General features: G+C 44.3%; 1 protein-coding gene across 3 annotated transcripts in view; it reads right to left on the bottom strand.

Moving 5' to 3' along the window:
* The window catches only part of ACACA (acetyl-CoA carboxylase alpha), a 1281346-nt gene that overhangs the window by 926205 nt on the left and 334174 nt on the right, over positions 1–20967 (bottom strand). For all 3 annotated transcript variants that reach the window (XM_069614682.1, XM_069614683.1, XM_069614684.1), the window contains 2 exons: positions 14888–15033; positions 13323–13473 (listed from right to left, as the gene is read on the bottom strand). In XM_069614682.1, coding sequence (XP_069470783.1) covers positions 13323–13473; positions 14888–15033 — 297 coding nt within the window. The remainder of the gene's footprint in view (positions 1–13322; positions 13474–14887; positions 15034–20967) is intronic.

Raw genomic sequence — 20967 nt, 5'->3', positions numbered from 1 at the left:
TCAACGCCTCGATGTCAAAGAAGCCGCAAGCAACCCGCTCCCTGAGCCTGGATGCTGGAAGGGGGATCCGTTGTCCCACTGGCGTCGAGCCACTCCGAAGCAGAGTTGGGCCTGAAAGACGGCGGCGTGACCCAGAGCGGGTGCATCAGGTGTACAGAGAACAACGCTGTAGCCGCCAACAAGACCCTGCCGCAGAGCCAGGTAGGATCACCGAAAAGCAGAGAAGAGCAGCACAACCCGCTGCCCCGCAAAGATCCGGTGAAAAGCTCCAAAATGGGAGAGGAAGTAAGTCTGGATGGGAGCTGGGTGCGATAATCCCAGTTAAGAGTGAGAGTGAGTCAGGAATCTTCCTTGGCATAGTGCTTGGTCACACACCACAACTGAAGACAACAGTAAGAGAGTGCATCAGAAATAATCTTCCTCGGCACAGTGGTTGGTCGCAGACCACAATTGAAGACCAGAGTGAGAAACAGTGTATGAGGAATCATCTTCCTGGACACAGTGGTTGGTCTCAAACCACTCCCAAAGTAAATAGTGAAAGAGAGCACACTGGACACTCATTACAATTGGATCTTTGTTTGTTAAGAAAGACCAGGGGAAGGGAGTCATTCCCCCTGGGCTTGTGAACTGTGAAATAGAGCCTATGAAAGGCCAGGGGAAGGGAGTGTGACGAACCGTAGACATCACTCCCTCCATTTCTGTGCCCACTGTCCTTTCATCCCACTCAGTCACCTCTGGTCTCCCACAATGCTATGCATTTCAGTAGAGTAGATGACTTCATTAATCAGACTGGGATAAGGAAGAGTGAGGCTTACCCAGGTTGAATACAAACCATCACTGACATGAAAAAGATCAGGCTAGGAGGCAAAAGCCCAACGCGGAACCAACCTACACGGTACAGCTTACTAGAGGCAGCAACGATGATAAAAAGCAAGGAAGGACTGCCTACTTTGTCAGGCCAGCCCTGAAGAAGCGAGGAACCAGAGGCCGGTGCCGTGGCGAGTGACCCAAAGGAAAGAAGCCGAGACGCTGTCAAGCTGGGAAGAGTCTCTCCAGGAGGTCAATGTAACAGGGTCCTCTCTGGTGGCGGGGAAAAAGGAAACCCGGCTGGCGAAGAGGCTCCTCCCTGATATTTGGGAACTGTGTTTTATATATGTTTGGAAGAGCATCCAACGTCAAGAAGTTTTAAAGTTAAAGATTCACTGATTTGGTTTTTTTCATCAATAATTTAACATTTGAATCTGTATCCAGAATGAGGGTGGCCTCTTTCTGGATCTAGAAGACACCCAGTTTTTCCTTAGTTAATCTAGAGTGTAAGGGAAGGAAATAGGTTTGGACACAGGACAGTGGACATTTTACTTAACTGGACATCCTAACAGAGTCCTGAGTATTTTTGTTGGTGTAGGGCAAGCCCTCACAGAAATAGGGCAAGATAGGTTTTTCCTTTTTTCTTCTTTAACTTTTATAAATAATAGTCTTTGCCAACAAACATGCCACCACTGTGTCAGAGTCGTAATTCTGCACCCTTACAGGAGTCATTCACCCCTGTTATTGTGAACTTTGAAAGAGAGCCCAAGAAAGGCCAGGGGAAGAGAGTCATTCCCCTTGGTGTTGTGAACTGGGAAAACAATACTAAGAAGGACCAGGAGAAGGGAGTCATTCTGCTGGCAAACCATCCCGTGAGGAGGATCAAAGCAGGAACCCAGGCGAAGCGGGTCATTCCCCCTGGGATATAAAGTCTTGAACTATGGGACGCAGAGTGTTGAAGGATCTGCATCCATTTATGTTTGTACAGTACTGTAATCAGGGGAAGGGACCCATGCCCCTGCTGGAGAACGTTCAGCCAGAACTGTGCCACCCAGTCCAGGAGGAGGGAGTTATTGTCCTGGACCAAGGATTTTGGTACAACTGTTTAGTGCGTTACAAGTGTAAGGGACATTGATGGGAGCTTTTTTCACAAAGGACGGTGGACTCTTTAAGTTGATAAGACATCCTGACAGTTTCATTAGCATTTTAGTTGAGGCAGGCAGACCCCTAATAGATATAGGGAGAGGTAGGTGTTCTCTTATTTTCATTGCAAATAAAAGTCTATAGCAACCACTATGACACCTGTGTGTCATTCTCCTCCTTCTGCACCCTTACAGTAGGCTAACAAGAGGCATGAGGGGGAGTAGTCAGAATGCCATGGAAATGGGAGTCATGGGCCGAAATGACAAATCACAATGAAGTCGGCGGTGTGGCGGCTGCCATCTGATGGTATGCTGAGGTACTGGCTTGTTATGAACAACCAAAATGCTGGGAAGGAGGGGAAACTAGGACATTACATTGGTCTCCCCTGCTGGGACCATGGGCACAAAGAAATATTTCCACCACTGAACAAACATTTTTAAATAGTATGTTTTACTCAAGGTGCATTTCGAAATGTGTCTAGGATCCCAAAGAAAATGTGCATACATTTACCCTAATTTCACAATATGGGATTTCTGGACATCCACTTGCTCAGCAAAATTTACCAGATGTATGTAAGCTGCAGTAAATAACCTACATTTTAACTGAAACTATGTTATTTCCCATAATACACATATGAAAACAGACGAAAGTTGCCAGCCATAATCAGTCTCCCCATTTCCACATTTACTATTGGCACAAAGACCCACAGCTGGTCTTCAGTGCGACTATGAACTTATCTGCACTATTTCTCCTTTGAGATGGTGTCAAGACTTTGTGAAAAAGTAACATCGTGTGAATGATGCCCACAAGCTATGTGAGGAGCTACCCAGAGCTAGTACCAGTGGGATTTTTCTGAGCCCTTCCATATCCCCCAAAGTATTGTGCGCCCCAGGGAAAGGAGGAGATGCTGCCCTGCCTCCCCGTAGACAAGAGGCAAAGTAGAAAAAACACCTGGCAGAGGGAAAGGAAACCAAATCATACACTAATAGAACCCCCCCCCCCTTTCACTCAACTCAAAAGCACAGTGGACTCTCCCCATCCAACTAAATTCAGCAGTAAAACTTCCATATTCAAAACACTGGTTTGGCTCTAAAACCTCACTGGAAACACAAACTCGAAAATTACCAGGTAAAAGAGAAGCCTGTAAGCCTTCGAGACAACCCATTTCCCATGCTTTGATCCCTTTACTGGCAAAGAAGATAGCAAACCAGGCAAAAGGAAAGAGGCGGGTCACCAAACAAACACCAAAATCACACGGCATGAAATCAAAATGGCCATAAGCCTTTTCAAAACGCTCCCTGTGTGTTTTGAACTATAAAACCCCAATTAGATCCATGCAGAGAGCCCCCTGACCACCGTTATCAGGGAGCAAACACCTGGCCCAGGCAGCATGAAAGAAGCGGTTTCTTCATTCTGAAAAAAAGGCAAACAGGAGTGCAGAGGTACGTAATGAGAATTTTACTAAAATACCCCACCATTGCCATGCATCAGTATGCGGACAACACCCATCAATACCTCATGGTCAAAGGCCCTTAGGATATCAACCGCCTTTTCAAGTGCCTGGTCACCATCCAAACCTGGATGTCGAATGCCTACTTTAAGCTTAACCCCACCAAGACCAAATTTGTCCTCATCGGTTCTCCTGCCAAACAACAGCATGTTCAAAAGTGGCGTAACAATATGCACCTGGAAGGATTCACTGCGCAGATGTAACACACCCCAAAACCCTAGGCTTTATTGTTGACAGCTCAGAAAACGCATAATGCTGTAGCTCAGAATATGATCAGAACTCCTTGTAAAATATAGAATGGATGTTCAGGACCTTTTAAACGAAGAAGGTGGTGCTTTGTTGAATTGGTTCCCACACAAAGAGTACCACTATTTACCTTGAAATCCATGAACTATGGACTAATCCATTCCAAAAGGAAAGGAGTTTCAAAGAAACAATAAAAGAAGAATTTCAAAGGGAAAAGATTGAATGGACAATGCAGGGGTTAATGCAATCTTTACAGTCCCATAAATATTGGGAACATAAAGTACGTGTTGGCTATGAAGCCCATTTGGATTTTCTAAGCCTCAGATATATGTGATCATTGTATATGGAATTCAGACATTTGTTCTTTCCTGCTGACAATTATTGCATACTGCTAGAATGGTACCCAGTCGCTTAAATGTGTACGCTGTAAGAACGCAATCTACCCAATTTGATTTCTTTATGCTACTTTCAGAATGAGATATCAGACTATTAGTCCTAATTCATGATATTCGTATGATGATGGGGCCATCGCATTTTTCAAAAAAACTAAAGTTCAGACAAATGTATTAGCAGTTGCTACTTATTTACATAAGGCCTTGTTAAAAATATAAGCCATTGCCGAATACAAGATATGAAGGTATTTATTCTCCTAGATTTATCACAGCAGCCTATAATTAAATAAGTCTAATTACTGTGGCGAACCAGAAAAAAGAGTCAGACACAAGGACATCACTTCAAGAGTGTTTATTTAACTTAAAAGTAAAACGCCCATCCGTCCCTATTGTTAAGAGGGATTTCCCTTCCTATCAACTAAACTAAGGGTGCTCGTATTTAGTCAAAAATAAAAAAAGTCATCAGTCCAAAACCTATTATCTACCTGGCCCTACCACTTTAAGGAAAAAAAGAACTAGAAGCAAGAGCACTATGACCTCTGCTCTGCCTTCTTTATATCAGTTGTAATCTGATGCCTCAGGATTTCTTCTTGAGTCTGTGTCACAATCCCATTGTTCGTTTTCACAGTTCAAAGAAAAAGTTCCTCACTCTTTCTCTGGGTTCCTCAAGGAAAAATGTAAGTCTTTTAACCAAAATGTCTCAAATTCTTTAAATGGAGGGATGATTCCCTTAATCCGCCTCCACAAGGTGGTTAGATTATTTTCTTTTTCTGATGGTATACAAATTGAGTTTTCCCAGTTCCCTTGTTTCTCCTCTTGACTTGGTTGAACAAACCCTCCAGGTTCCCTTTCGCCTATAGATTGCAACATTCCACTTATCTCGATAGGGCTTTCTATACCTCTCTGGCCATGTGACTTTCTTAGCTCTTGGGGCAGTCCCTGGAGCCTCTAACAATGTCAATTATTTGGGTTTATAGGGTTCCCGTAACCATCTAGCATATTCATTGGTTCGACTAACCCATATGTGGTTTTACTCAACTGACTTTTCTTTCCCTTTTCAGGTTTTGTTTCGGCTCGCCTCCCTCCTCCCCAGGCAAACCTGGTATATTCACTACCTTTGTGTGTGCTCCACTGGGGTGGCGTCTCTGCGAGGTCATTGCCGATCCTTGCTCTCTTCAGTGTCTCCGCCAAGAAAGCGCTCAGCTTCCTAACTCTGCCTGCTTTGGTACCCTCTTCTATTCTTGCACCAGGAATGTAGGATTCATTTCTCCATCGCTCTCTGGTCTCTGTGCTTGTTTGCAGGCCCCAGGAACACCACAGCTGCAGCATGGTCACGCTAAGAGATAGTACAGGGTTTCTTCCGTCTTTGCTTTGGCAATATTGCTTTTCTCGATGCCGGCCTCTGGGCGCGTCTCTTCCGTGTCTTGGTCTCTCCATGCCACCGGTAGTTCCACAGTGTAGCTCGGTTGCGACCCTCCAGGACGTACTGTCATCATAGGATCGCCTCTGCATAGGATTTCCCGCTTTCCATTCATGATTGGTTGTTCCCTTATTCTCACCGCCGTACTTCCAGAGGGCGTGATGCTTCGTATTAGCTGTTGTGAACACAACATTACCTTGTGCTAAACGTACGGAAGCAATGTCAGTATATTATAAGGGTGCAGAAAGAGGAGACTGATATACAGGAGGCATGATGATTGCTATAGACTTGTATTAGTTTAAGAAAATGAAGAGAAAACCTAACTTTCCCTATCTCTAAGAGGGGTTTCCCTGCCTCAACTAAAACACTAAGAGCTCTATCAGAATGTCAGTGTAAATCAATAGTCCACCGTTCTGTGCCAAAAACCAAACTTCTGTCCCTTACACTTAAAACTAAATTGGAGATAAAATTGACCTTCTTGGTCCAGAAGAATGACTCCCATCTTCTGCCATGGTGGTAAAAGTTACCTTCCAATTCTAGGCTTCTTCTTAGGGGAATGACAAAAATTGTCCTCGAACATAAAAGGAACATTTCAAGCACCTTTCCTTGCAGACACACTACCTATCGGTTAACACTTTGTATCTGAAAGTCTTTATAACTTGGTTACCAGCAGAATGACTCCCTTCTCCTGGTATCTTGGCTTCAGTGTTCGATACAAACAGGGGTAAAAACTCCCTTTCCCTGGTGAGCAAAGAGTCTTGTTGGCCAAGAGAATGCCTCCCTTCTCCTGGCCTGGTATGTCACTTGGCCTGGGGGAATGACTCCCTTCCCCTGGCCTATGTATCACGTGGCTTCAAACACACAGTTCTCAAATGTTAGAAGGGTCCACGACCCCATTGCCTCTTCTTTGATTGGTCTCACTTGGTATTCCTCTCTACCAAGTAATGCGACGAGGAAGAGGACTCAAGTTACTTTTAGATTTTGGGTCCCAGACCCTGGTTTCTCTTTCTCTTCAGTTTGGCCCACTTGGTTGTGACTCTCCTGCCAAGTATGACTGTGAGGAAGATCTCTCACTTCTTGATTTGGGTCCCAGACACCACTCAGGTAGTCAGTGGTTTTCCCCTCGCCACTGACTCTCTCAATCTTTACATTTGGGTCCCAGCGCCTTCTCTGGTGGTCAGTGGTTGTCATTAGGCCACTAGGCTGAGGAAGCGTTCCTTGCATGCAAGACCCTTTGTCCACCTGCCTTGTGTCCTTACCAGCCTCCCAAACTTCCCCGTACCCGTCACTGGGCTTGGGTAGCGCTCTAGTTCTTCCAGGGATCTGGCGTCTCAATGGCATCACTAGCTGTATCCCGGCCACCCAGCCTACCTGGTCACAGTTGCGCCATCACACTGTTTATCAGGACTTGCGGGGAGGTTCTATCTCAACCTCCTATGGACTTCCACAGCGTCTCACCTGCGTCCGCCACACCGCCTGGTTCTTCTGTGGACACTATTTGAAACTCCCAGGTTCGGCGCTGGCTGAAGACATGTTGTCCTTCTTCTGTTTACCTTTCATGGCCCAGGCTCCACCCTGGCTCAACATCAACACCTGTAGCTGTAGTTGTCATGCCAGTTCTTTTTCCACCTAATGGCCACCTCGTCCCAGTACTTGGGGTCAGGCAAACCCTTAGGGTTCGCAAAGATCTTCTTCGTCCAAGTACATTTGGTTATGTCATTCTTACATAGGTTACAGAAGTACATGAGTGTTTGTGATGGAAGTGGGGCTTACGGAGTGAAGGGGTGTATACGGTGTGGGTGGAGGGTGGGCATACCCGGTTCTACCAAGATGTTCTCCTTTGTCCGCAGAGGGGATGTCTCTTACCATGAGATCCTCCCACTGAGTACCACCCCCAGGGGGACTATCGGGTAGCAGCCTCACCACCCGGGCCTCATGGGAAAAGGTCTCCCCCCGGGGAGAAGTGACATCTCGGGATGTGTCACAATGTTTTCAGTTTCTATTGACGGATATAACATCAGTTTTTTATACTCCCATATAGGCAGACAAGGTTTCTTATAGGGAGTTCTGATCCCAATGAGGTCCCCTTTCCAAAACCCCTAGGGAGGGTTTTACTTAGTGGGCTTACCTCCTTAAGTCTCAAAGGGAGTGGCTCTCCTCTAGGGAGAAGGGACGAATAACCTGGATTCGCCACATCAATTATTAGTAAGCATCCTTTTTAATATAAATGGGTTAAAAAACTGATATAGGCTAGTTACGATGTTAACTTAAAAATAAGAATGGATTTTACTGTAACTTTTAAAAACCTTTTATTCAACATTTGATGACGTTATATTTTCTAATATGAAATGTGAAATGAACTGTAAAACCTTTATGGCCAAGGGCTGAATAAAGTATTTTTATGATGATGAGGATTATGATTGTGGACAGCATCCTCTTTTCCAAAACACGTAGCCAAGAACGCCAAAATGGCCTAGCTACAGATCGCCACACACCCAAAATCAAGTCCTTCATCCCGCTGTACTACTGCCACACAGTGTTTCAGACTCTTGTGATCTTCCACTTTGATTGGGGAAATGCTTTCTTTACCGGTGACCCAGCCATGCATCTGTCCGCCCACCCCTTATCCCGCAGGCTGTACACCACACCTCTGCCAGCCTTATTGCAGGCACCCAAAAATTCAACCTAATCTCTCTCTCTATGCACATCAAAAGGTTGCAGTAAAAGATAGCCTGCAAAGGAAAAACCCGCCAACATTCCTTGTCTTGCCATGCTGCAAGCCTCTGGAACTCTATCCCCTACAGGCTTGGAATGCCCCCTCCATTCTCCAGTTCTGCTAACATTAAAAACGTAGCTCTTCCATCAGTACCTTCCACACAACTAAATCCACGTTTTCCAGCCTTTCCGCCTACAATACTGTATTACTATCCAAAACACCATGTTCAACTCTGGCTTCCTAATGTTGTAAAGTGCTCCACTGCTCTTTAGGTTTGGGCTATAAAGGATAAAATAAATATAAAATGTGAACCCAGAGGTAGGGGAGAGACTAGGAGAGCTAAGAAGAATCAGATTGGGCCAAGGGATTGGCGATAATACAGAGACCAGTGCACCATATCCCTCATTTGATGAGGACTGCACCCTATCCTTTAGAGAGTGAGAGAACTGAGACACAGATCTTGGGGTGAGGAACAAGGCCCTGGGAGAAAGCAAACCCAAGAAAGATGGTCAAACCCTGAGAAAGACTGATGCAAGATGAGAAGCAAATCCCCATTAGGAGAAATACCCTAGGGGAAAAGAGACCCTGGCAGAAAGCCAAATGTCTAGATCCAGAGGGCCTACTTGCGGCTATATCTCAGACATTGACATTGTCAGACACAAGAAATTTGCTGCAGGTTTGAGCCCAGGAGGTTGACCCCAAGCTGAGGGTGATAATTACACAGTCTGACAATAACAATGACAAAGCAAGGGAGAAAACATATTTTCTGGTATGCTCATGGTAATACCTCGGCAACTGGAAGTAAATTCTTCAGTGCAAGGGTGGAAAATATACACTACCAATCTTTAAGAAAGGCCTGCAAACTAATCCATGCAATTATAGAATTTAGCTTTGCTAGACGCACCGGCTAAGATTTTTGCACATGTATTAAACACCTGATGCGTTGCAAATAACATTGTTCCCTGCAATCAAACAGGTTTTCAGAAAAACTCTAGCACACTTAATATACTCACTCTAGTAACTTCAGTTCAATCAGCCTGGAAAATTCCCAAGCAATCTTTTAACATTTCCTTTATTAATTTTAGTTCGACCTTTGACATGGTCAGGAGTATTGTCCTATGGAGCAAAGTTAAGAGCTGGAATATACCAGATGGCCTATTGAGAATTATCATGGCCTTACACACAGACACGAGGGCTAAGGTCTGACTAAAACAAATTGTTGCAACCACTTGTTGGGTTCCAACTTTTAATGGATTAAAGCAGGAATGTATCTTGGCGCCCACCTTATTTAATCTTTATTTAGCAGATCTTCCTATTGCACAGAAATCTGAGAAAATTCATCTTCCTATAAATTCATGCCACCGCCATACAATGGCTAGGTTACGCAGATGCGTTATTCTGGATTGTACTCCAAAGGGCCTACATGAGCAACTTGGTCTTCTTATTAGCCCTTTGCTAGCTTTAATGGATTAAAAATGAATACAGAGAAATCTAAGATCAGGGCATTCCATCCTGACATTAAAACAAAACATCACAATTCTAGGTGTACCCTAGACAGCAATCAGGTTGAACTAGCATCTGAATAGAAGTATCTTGGTATTATAATTGATTGCAAACTAAACTGGCATCTACAATAACAACATATACAGCTAGCAGTTAATCAAATACTTGGACCATTAAGAGCCCTCTCATACAAGCATGGCGGATATACCATGCACGTAATAAGTTTTATCGGATCAAAACACTGTCCATTATCATGGATGGGGCGGAAATGTGGACCACTAAATATAATAAAGTCACGGATGTAATTGAAAGCAAATCCATAAAACTCCTGCTTAGGCTACCTGCATCAACCTGTATAGAATATGTTTACCTTGAACTCGACCTTTGTAGAGTCAGAAGTATTTTGATCACTCACAGGCTAAATTACCATTAGAATAGTACCAATTCTACGGAAGATAATTTGATTTCAGTAATCAGACAGGCTTATGTGGCAATGCTCACATTTCTATGCAGGAGATTTATGGATGACATTTTTGCATCTGCATGAGAATGACGTCCACACCTCTCAACAACAAGTCATAGCACTAATTACATCACGCGCGAAAAAAATGACACAAGCATGTGAACATGAACAGTCCATAGAAAAATTATCTACGGAAGTCAATAGTGGTCCATTTATAGAATCCAGAATAGAATGACAGTATCTGCCAACCTTAATATATTTTCTTAATAATAGGCTACTATGGAAATACATGAAAATTAAATGTAACCCCTCTTATTGGAGAGCATTGGTGGTAGGGGTCTGTTTTTATTTTTAAGTTGAGGCTTTGGCCCTCTCTCCCGCCGCCATCTCCCTCTCACCGGCATCTCCCCCTCACCACCGACACCTGATCCCACCCATTGGGGGCATTGAGCCCCCGCTGCAGAACCCTATAATCCCACACAACGGGTGTTAGGAGACTGTAGCGGGGGTCTTATTCCCCCAGCGGTGGGATCAGGGAAAGAGAATGGACAGAGAAGAGGCATGTAGCGGCCTCGGCTTAAAAGAAACTAGACCCCTAACACCCATGCTATGTCTCGAGAGTACAGGTGTTAAGGGTCTGGCTTAAAGGAGATCTCTACATCCCCATTCACAGCCCCGCCAACCCGATCCACCACTAGAGGTAGGTGGCCCCCACTGAAGGCCCCCGCCCCAATGTAATTTTAATAATGCACGTTTGGGAGTAGGTGTCCCATGCTGATGGCTCCTGCCCCCAGTGTTCTATTTATAATACACTTTTGGGGCAGGCGTTTTGTGCTGGGGGGTGGATCTCTGAACATCATATGGCAGCAATCTGCGAATGGAGTCTGTGTTCACCATTGTCCGTGTTTGAATTGGAAGTGATTGTCCTTCTGTCTTGGAATGTATCCCCAATAAAATAGGACTTCAATATTAGGACACCACGCATTCAGTCTATGTATATAAAAAAAATAACACTGACACTGGGAGAGGTGGGGCTGGTGCGGAAAAAAATGTTTTCCCCTCAGGGGTGAGGGGACTTGGCATAAAAAGTTTGAAGACCACTGCTCTAAATTGAGTGATACTCTTCCGGTTAGCTTTTATTTCTTCGTGTTTCTGCTAAGATAGATGGTATACCTTGGATTCCCAGCATAGTCCCTTATGAAAAACAATGTATATATTGTAACAAATAATTCAAAGATATTTCATTGATCAGCTACTATCAGAGCCCAAAAAATAATATTGGTACTAAAAAAATAGGTTGCTTACATTTAACATTTCATACACCAAATAACTCTATTACATAAGATGCAATGAAGAGAACAATGGACATATATTGCCTTCATGCAGAAGGGGTTATTATACAGTGCAATGAACTCATTAAAAAGCAGCACATTCCAGCTAATGTGGCTCATTTGCCTTTTTTATCATGTCCTTGGTATATAACTCAAGCCACTGTTACCTGGTTATCCATCACTTATTTTAGCTCTTGGAACGTTTTTATTTTTTTTGGTAAACACTAGCTGGGGCACCCCAGTGCTGCCGTGTCCTGATCGAGTGGTGTCTCATGTGCTCTGGAGGATGTTGCTCTTGTCGGCAAGTCTTGCTTCAGTCTGCTCTGGCATCTCATTTGCCATGGAGAAAGTTTCCGACTAGAGGACAAGGTAAAGTTGTGCTGATGTTTGTTGTTGTGTTTCAAAAGCTCTTGATATTGACTTTCGCTTTAAATCAGATGGAGATTTTGCAAGTCATGTTTGTGTTTTGTGCGGCATGTTTCAGTCAGTCAATGGCTGAAGCACATTTGAGAAAATGTCTGAGAAAGAGTGATTATGCTTTCTTCTCGTGAATGAATGTAAACTGTAACCTTGCCATTTCCCATATTTGGAGTGGCGTGATAAAAAAATCTTTAATTATTTTTGTTTTTTAATTCCCTTCAAAAATGCTTCCGTAAACTCTTTCGAACTGTATACAGTTGTAATAAATTTCAGAGGAATGACCAACACATCGAGCATTTTGCATCTGACACTTTTCCAAATGTTGCCTCCTTCTAGCTAGTACCTACTGCAGTGAATTGGGGTGAGCATCAGAAAATGAGTGTGTCTACGGAGTGAATTATTTGCATCCAAACAGACTACAATCTTGCTCCAGACAAATGAGGAATCCATGCAAAATTTGGTAGCAGTAGGTTCAACGGTCTGGATTTGTATAGCCGGACAAACATATGCACACACACATCCCAAAAATATTTTGCATATAAGATTTTTGCATCCAAACATAGACCACAATCTTGCCCCAGACAAAAGAGTAATCCATGCACAATTTGGTAGACATGGGTTCTACGGTGTGGATTTGTATAGCCAGACAAACATACACACATACATACATTGCGCTTTATATATAAAGATTGACAAGTAGGTTGATGGCCTTCGGAAGTGTATTGTTTTGTAAAAATCTCCAATGACATCCTCGACCTTCATCAGGACAATACATTGGAGTTTTTAAATGTAATCAATTAATTATGAGGAAGGATTTACGTGCTTCACCGCGCCAGTCCTTTCTTTTTTGTGCAGGCGTGAATACCTTGGTGTCCGCTGAGGTTAGGATAACCGTTAATTGTACACATATATTTTGGAATCCAACATAATGTCCTCCTTATGTTCATGCAGATGTTTTAGAGTTGATATTTTTGCTTGACACCATTATTCTCTGGTCTCAAATTTAGCAGGGGCTCTTCAATGTGAAATGATCTTCTGATTAGATCAATGGCAGGGGCATGCTTACGTATATCCTTGTGTGGGGGAAAATCTAACATGACAAAATATGTTTCAGTAGAGTACAACATTAAAAGTATTTCACAGCAGAATAGAGTATAAGTGCTGGTTCATGAGGGACATAGTACTATGTAAGCCAAGAAATCATCCATCACAAGAATCTGAGAATAAACCTCATACAGATTCTTGGTGCACAAGCTCTTTGCAGCCAATGGTTCACAAAATAAAAAAGAATGCTCCATTAAACATAGGCAGAGAACATGATAAATTCTATAAGCATGAAGTACAATTATTTCAGCTTTTGGCAATGGATACCTCAATTTCAGCGAAGCACTGCCCGGCAAAGAGATGGCCACCATCCTCCACCACGTACTGAATGAGCTTCCCAGCGGAAGGGGATCGCAGGATGGAGGGATCATTCTCCTTCTCAAATACACAGGTCTTGTTTCCAATGGTAATGCGGTACCTACAAACAATACAACAAATCAAAGAATAAGGTATGGCGTTTTGACACCGCTGGGCAAAATACCTACTTATAAGCCAGCAACAGCCACACTAACTGGATGTTGTTACCACATCTGGGGAACAGGCAATATTACCCTTTTCGGAGAACAGTACTGTCGGACAGGGTATAATGAAATGTGAAGAGCTATGGAGCCTTGGAGTAATATCTCCTGGAGCAAAGAATACTGGAGCGCTATGTTTAATAATACAGATTAATGACACAAAAAGGACTCCCTGGAAGATGATGCCTTGGGACCTGTGAACAATGACAATCAGGAGTAATGACATGGGGGTGGGGATTGGCATCTATGAATTCTACGAGTAATAAACCCTGTGAACAAGAAATCTTGGAAGCCTATGAAAAGTGAAATTAAAGGAGCTCATTGAAGGGGCTGGCGAGGGAGCTCACGGCAGCGACTGGCGAGGGAACTCACTTCAGCAACTGCCAACAGAGCTCACAGCAATGACTGCCAAATGAGCTTGCAACCATGACTGCCAAGGGAGCTTGCAACACTGATTGCCATGGGCGCTCAGAACAATGACTGCCAGACCCCTGTGTGAAGTGAGGATCTGGGGTTCGCACTCGTTAATCCCATGGGCTGGGGGCAATGGTGTCCAAGGCATGGAGTGAATGGTGTTGGACAGCTGTCAACAATAGAGCTTGTGGCAGTGTGCAAAAAAAAAATCAATGAACCAGAAGCAGCAACCAAAGAGCATAAAACCCAAAAGCTGGTGTCACCAACACTTTAAACAAGGAAGTGCAGACCGTAGATCATGGGACAGAAGTATGAATACCTTGGAGCGAAATCTTGCAACCAGTGCGCATACCAATCCAGTGCTGAGAGCATTCATGCAGTGCAAATTGCAGAGTAGAACACTGCAGTACATAATGCCCAGATGCACTGACACAACAGCACCTAATACGGCCTGTAGAAACTGTGAACAATGACACACACAAGACACACATAAGACTCCTCAGAGCTGTAGATACTGTGTGCAAGTCAACTAGAGCTGAACACTTACAAGCAGAGGTCCCTGACATTGATATGCTTGTAGCGCAACCGAAGATTGCATAACAATGAGGAGCTGGAGACTATGGTGCCTATGTACTGGTGGCACTAGCACAAGAGCTTAGAACATCTGGGAGTGGATGCCACTGGCACTAAAAGTGCCTACTGCTGTGAACAGAATGAATTCATTAGTCCCAAGTTGTGCACCAAAGGTGTGCCATAGCTGGTAAATGTCCAACAAAGATATAGGGGGCTCCAAAAAGATGCAAAGTGGTGAGAGCAAGAGGCTTCAGATTCTTGATTACATAGTGAGCAAGGGGTCTGACAAAATTATTTTGAGCTGTATGCTCCAAGGGGGTCACAAACCTGTCCACCTCCTCCTTCATGTAGGTGGTGTAGCTGCTACCATCGTAGGAGAGGAGCAGACCCCCATCACTAAGCCTGTGCACATCCACCTCCACGTTTGAACCGGTCATAATCACCACGTAGGAGTTGGGAGATTGGCGAGTCACCTGCACATCAACACAGACAGGTGTAAGGCGAGCAGATAGAGAACAAACCATCATGCCTTCCAATACAGTTTTTACTTCCCCTCCACCCCCCAATTACAAGGTCACCATATCACTGTGCAGTTTAACAATTAAACCATTTAGAATCAAAAGCATAGGACAAAAACAAGGCAAGCATTGCCTTTCATTGTTTGACGGGGCACCAAAATACTTGCACAGTGGATGAAGCAGTATCAGAACCATGATTAGGCTTGATATGTCCACTAATAAAGCAGGAGAACCAGATTTAAACTGGCACTGTCCTTCCATAAAGACCCTTACCAATCTGGTTCTATTCCAGCCTTTATCACCATACCTCAACCTGTTATGTCACCATGAACCTTCCCGGTCATCCCTTATTTACTATGTACATTCAGCATCTTGCGTTTCTCATCTGCTTACTTACTTGGATTTCATTTTTTTACACCTATTTCGGCCACACTCAAATCTTTCTTGGCTCAGAATAAGGTGTGGCCAAGTCAGTGCTTTAGTAAATGCTTTTTGCCCATTTGGCGATGAATGGGATGTTAGCTTAGGCTCAGCTCGAGCCAAACTGAGGCGATGGATCTATGTTGTTGGGAGTCCTTGCAGGAAGCACCAAAACAATGTTACTTTCCATCATGTAATCAGCCTTGCGATAAACTCCAGCCCTAAAACATGTGGGGGAAAAGTGCTGGATAGTGGGAGAAAAAAAATGTTGCTTCCCCAAAGATATTTTTACTTTGACGATATTAGGACTGGCTACCCTTTCATAATGTCCTCTGGTAAATTCAAGAATAATTTTTCTTTCATAAAATCTTTAATGAAAGTAAATTTTTACAACATTAAGAAAATTAATCGTTAACTTTGTTACAAAATACACAGTTTACATAATGAGACTAATCTTGTAGGAAGGCGTGCAGTGCTGAGACATGCAGGGCATGCTCGCGGGCATGGACCCATCACAAAGGGTTGTGACCCACGTGAGTTTCAAAGTAACATGAAGCACTCCGCAAATGGGAAAAGGTAAAAACATCATGGATGTGGTAGTATCCCCTCAACATGTTATGCGTCAGTGTCCCTGGGGCATTTGATAAAGAACCACATTTTTAAATAGCAATGTAAGCTTCACAGCAGTGTTTAAATGGAGGAGTAATTTATTGCAAAAAAGATAATGCTCCTTTGAGGATGTGTAGTTCAATTGTCAATGCACTGTTTTAGCACAAAGGTGTGACCTAAAGGGGCTGAAGCTACTCAGTACTCGCAGTTCCAAACTGGGGAAGAAGCTTCAACCAGTCTATCAACTGCATTACCAGCCTGTGAATGCTGCACCTCTTGGAGTTCACTATAAATCAGCACCTTTAGTCTTAGGGCTCCTCTCAAGATGTTGAGGGTTAGCACCCTCCTTGACCAAGTGAGATAGCCTTTTAGATTTAGAAATTCCCAGACGTTATTACAAGTTTGAGCAACTGCCTAGCTTGCAGAAACAGTTCTTTGACATGTCCTGAGAGAAGGTTTAGCAAGTTCGACTCTTCGGACAGTAGGGAGAGCAGCGGCTGGTCAAGCCGAAAAGCAGCAGCTGGTCAAGCCGAAACATGCAGCGAGACGAGCTGCCAGCCTGAAGCGAAGCAAATCACTCTTCAGCTACAAGGAAAAGGCTTCACCTTCCCTAACAAATGAAATAGCACAGTGGTAGAACTGGTACCGCCCATGTAAAAGACCTGGGTTCAATTCCCCATTAAGGACCGTGGATAAACTGAATCTATATTTCTGAAATAACATCTGCAAAACCACAAAGGCATGGGGAAATAAAACCTTTCATAAAGCAAGAGGAGCACAGAGCCATACCTACCATCTACCCAGGAGGAGCAACCCAGATAAACTGGAACAGAACTCTTTAATAGGAGAGTTAATTGACCCAACTGTTACTCAAACTGACTAACAGTGGATGACCTAGCCTGGGAGGATATGATGTAAGCACTACTTCCATCAATGGTGAAGCCGAACAGTTCAGCCCATCACTAGTCAGCTAGGAGGAGCAAGGCCTGAATAATTCATTTGCAAGTTGTCTCATCTGGGAACTGGTTCCCTGTCTCACTCGCTAAGGAGAAATAGTGGAAAAGAAGCCTGAAGCATGAGAAGGATCGCTGAGTTGTGCCTGGTTGCTACCCTGCTGCTATCCTGAAGCAGGAAACCTGAAAGAGCCCAGCTGAATCCAGAGGGAGAAGTGTCTGGCGCCCCTCTGGTCCAGGAGCCAAGATGAGCTGGAAGAAAGGCAGTCTGTGCTATCCTTTGGAAGGGGCTAGGTAACCTAAAGTTCCCCAGTGAAGAAAGGACTGTGAGCAGCCTGACTACTCCTAGAGGATAAAAGGAGAGAAGGGGTGGCCCAGTGCAAAGGAGTCATGTAAGGGACTCATCCCCCTTACTCTGAGTCAAGCTAACCGAAGAGAGTGAGGATACCCCGAGAGTGGGGCATGAGAGTCAAGAGAAGGAGAGATAGTGAAGATACTCTGGAACAGGGATGAAAGAGAGAAATACCCAGAGTGGAGTGAAAGAGTGTGTGAAGCCCTGGAGGGGAACAGAAACACTATGGAGTGGGGTATACAAGTGAAACCGGCACCCTGGGTTGTCTGGAGAAAGACTGAAATACCCGATTTTATATGGGACTATATTTGGAACATTTAGCTATTAAAGTGGCACCTGAAGAACTTTATATCCAGGGGAGAAAACCTGGAACAGAAGCAGCAGTCAAGCATCTTTTACTTGAAGTACGAATCTGAGACAGAGGTGGCATACTGGTTGGTATAGACCTTTATTTAAACTAATAAAGGAAAAAGAAAAGCCTACCTCGCCCTACTTTCTATGATGGGTTGACCTACCTCAACAAAAATACTAAGGACCCATTCAGGATATCCTTAAAGTAAATGTCCACCATTCTGTGTCCAAACCTATTTCCTTCCCTTACATACTAACACATTAAAACTGGATGTCTAATCCAGAAGGAGGACCCTCGTGTTCTGGATATAGACTCCAAGGCACAGTTCTTTGTGAAAAGAATATGTAGTTAACTGCTCACTGTTTGAATGTTCCGCCAAAAAGAAAACAGTTCCTCCCTTTACTGGGACAACCCTCTTCCTCGGTTCTTGCTCCACTTATAAACAAAACATAGTTCTCCCCTCTCCTGGAGGGAACCACTCTTGAACAAAACTCTGTCTGAAAACAATACACAGTTCCCCAATCTTCTGGAGGGAACTTCTCTTGGACAAAACACTGTTGGAAAAACAATACACCGTTCCCCAGTCTTCTTCCTTGGTTTGTGAATCACAGTTGAACTTTCTCAATCTTATCAGGCCTGGTTGCCTAACCTGCAAGACCTGACCGTAGACTTTCTCAGTGGTGCCTCAAGTCAGGTTCACTAACCTGCCCGACTTGGTTTTATAGTGCTTAAAGGGATGGTCAAGTAAACATTTTTATTTAAAAAAAAAGATAGGCAACATAAAAAAAAAAATACTAGCATTCTCCGTTTTAAAACTTCCTATGTAAAATTTTGAGCTATTCAAGCTCAAAATTCGCAAAAGTAAGCACATGGGCGCATCCATTTTGTGAAATGGAGGCCCTCCTGTGCTGGCTTTTGCTTTTGCGGCACTAATGAAGGACAAGCCAGGAAGCTGTAGTAAACAAAGGCTACCGCTGGGTGGCTTTTCCTTCATTAGTGCTGTAGGCGGAGGACAGGGACCGGAGACCAGAGCAGGAAAGCTGCAGCTGAATCTCGGTAAGTGCTATTTTTTTTTTTTTTTTAAATAAGCACTAGCTGCGGTTTTTTTTCTAAGTTTTCCGGGCTGGAGGAGCCCGGAAAACTTAGAAATAAAACCGGAGCTTTAAAAACGTATTTATGTTTGCGGTCGCTTTTGAAGCGACCGCAAACATAAATACAACGTTATTGTGTTGGAAAACGCTGCGGTTTTTCTTTCCAAGTTTCTCAGGCTCCACCGGCTCGGAGGAGCCTGAGAAACTCGGAAAGAAAAACCGCAGCGTTTTCCAACACAACCGCGTTGCTTCTGCCTGAATCTGCTTTACCATTTGGGGCTCTCGGGCTCCCCAGGAGCCCGAGAGCCCCAAATGGTAAAGCAGATTCAGGCAGAAACAACGCAGCATTGCGGAAAACAACCACGTTGTTTCTGCCTGAATCTGCTTTCCCATTTGGGGCTCTCGGGCTCCCCGTGGGGATCCCGAGAGCCCCAAATGGTAAAGCAGATTCAGGCAGAAACAACGAGGCATTGCGGAAAACAACCGCGTTGTTTCTGCCTGAATCTGCTTTCCCATTTGGGGCTCTCGGGCTCCCCACAGGGAGCCCGAGAGCCCCAAATGGGAAAGCAGATTTAGGCAGACACAACGCAGCATTTAGCATTTCCCATTTGGGTCTCTCGGGCTCCCCGCGGGGAGCCCGAGAGCCCCAAATGGGAAATCAGCTGCAGGTAGAAACACTACGCGGCATGTAAACATAACCGCGTGTGTTTCTGCCTGCTGTGGCTTTCACTTTGGGTCTCCGGTGCTGGAGCACCGGAGACCCAAAGTGATAGCCACAGCGGGCAGAAACACACGCGGTTGTGTTGGAAAACGCTGCGGTTTTTCTTTCCAAGTTTCTCAGGCTCCTCCGAGCCGGAGGAGCCTGAGAAACTTGGAAAGAAAAACCGCAGCGTTTTCCAACACAATAACGTTGTATTTATGTTTGCGGTCGCTTCAAAAGCGACAGCAAACATAAATACAACGTTTTTAAAGCTGCAGTTTTATTTCTAAGTTTTCCGGGCTCCTCCAGCCCGGAAAACTTAGAAAAAAAAACGCAGCTAGTGCTTATTTAAAAAAAAAAAATAAATAGCACTTACCGAGATTCAGCTGCAGCTTTCCTGCTCTGGTCTCCGGTCCCCGTCCTCCGCCTACAGCACTAATGAAGGGAAAGCCACCCAGCGGTAGCCTTTGTTTACTACAGCTGGCTGGCTTTTCCTTCATTAGTGCCGCAAAAGCAAAAGCCAGCACAGGAGGGCCTCCATTTCACAAAATGGATGCGCCCATGTGCTTGCTTTTGCGAATTTTGAGCTTGAATAGCTCAAAATTTTACATAGGAAGTTTTAAAACGGAGAATGCTAGTATTTATTTTTATGTTGCCTATCTATTTTTTAAATAAAATTTTTTACTAGACCATCCCTTTAAGTTCCAAAGATAGTTCAGGTCCATAGGTTTCCCTCTTTTATCCATTTATGCCTTCTCGCAATCTCCCCGACTGTTTCTGGGTTCACGGCCACCGATTCTTTGTGCCTCTGCCTTGAGGTGGGTGTTCAACCCTTAGATACTTTGTTGATGCTCTTTGCTTGTTTCCATTTGGGTCCCAGACCCTGATAAACATTTGCAGGGCTTCCCCACTTTCAGATGAGTCCCAGACCCTATTCATCTGCTTCTGTGGAACCCCTGTCCCTGTTTTACTTAGCATCCACTTGGACAGAACTGTTATACTCTCCTGCCAGGTACTATCCCACATAGGTTTGTTCTCAATGATCGTGGCAGAGCATAAGGTTCCCCTGCTATCTCCTTGTGCCTTTTTGGATTTGGTTATCTGATTTACAGAGTTCGTACTAAGTTGCACGATTCCTCTTCTATCCCCTTGGGCTTTTCAGAATATGTTTTCATGATTTACAAAGTTTGTATCAAGTTGTGCAATTCCATCTCTTTGGGTTTTTCTGGACGTGTTTGCGAGGCATCTGTGTTTCCAGCTCCCCCAATGCCCCACAACCATTCCGACCCTTTGCCTACCTTTGGGAAGTCATGGGGCAGTCTCCGGTCTCTTCGGAAGGCGGAGTGTAGCTTCCCTGCTGCTGCCGCGCTCAATACTGTTCCTCGCATCTCCAGCTGCTCGCGACCTTCGTT

The sequence above is a fragment of the Ambystoma mexicanum genome, chromosome 9 (genome assembly GCF_040938575.1).
Source record: "Ambystoma mexicanum isolate Mex_15411 chromosome 9, UKY_AmexF1_1, whole genome shotgun sequence".
NCBI classification, from domain to species: Eukaryota; Metazoa; Chordata; class Amphibia; order Caudata; family Ambystomatidae; genus Ambystoma; species Ambystoma mexicanum.
The sequence above is the reverse complement of the archived record's forward strand: the minus strand, read 5'-3'. Positions and strand labels throughout refer to the sequence as shown.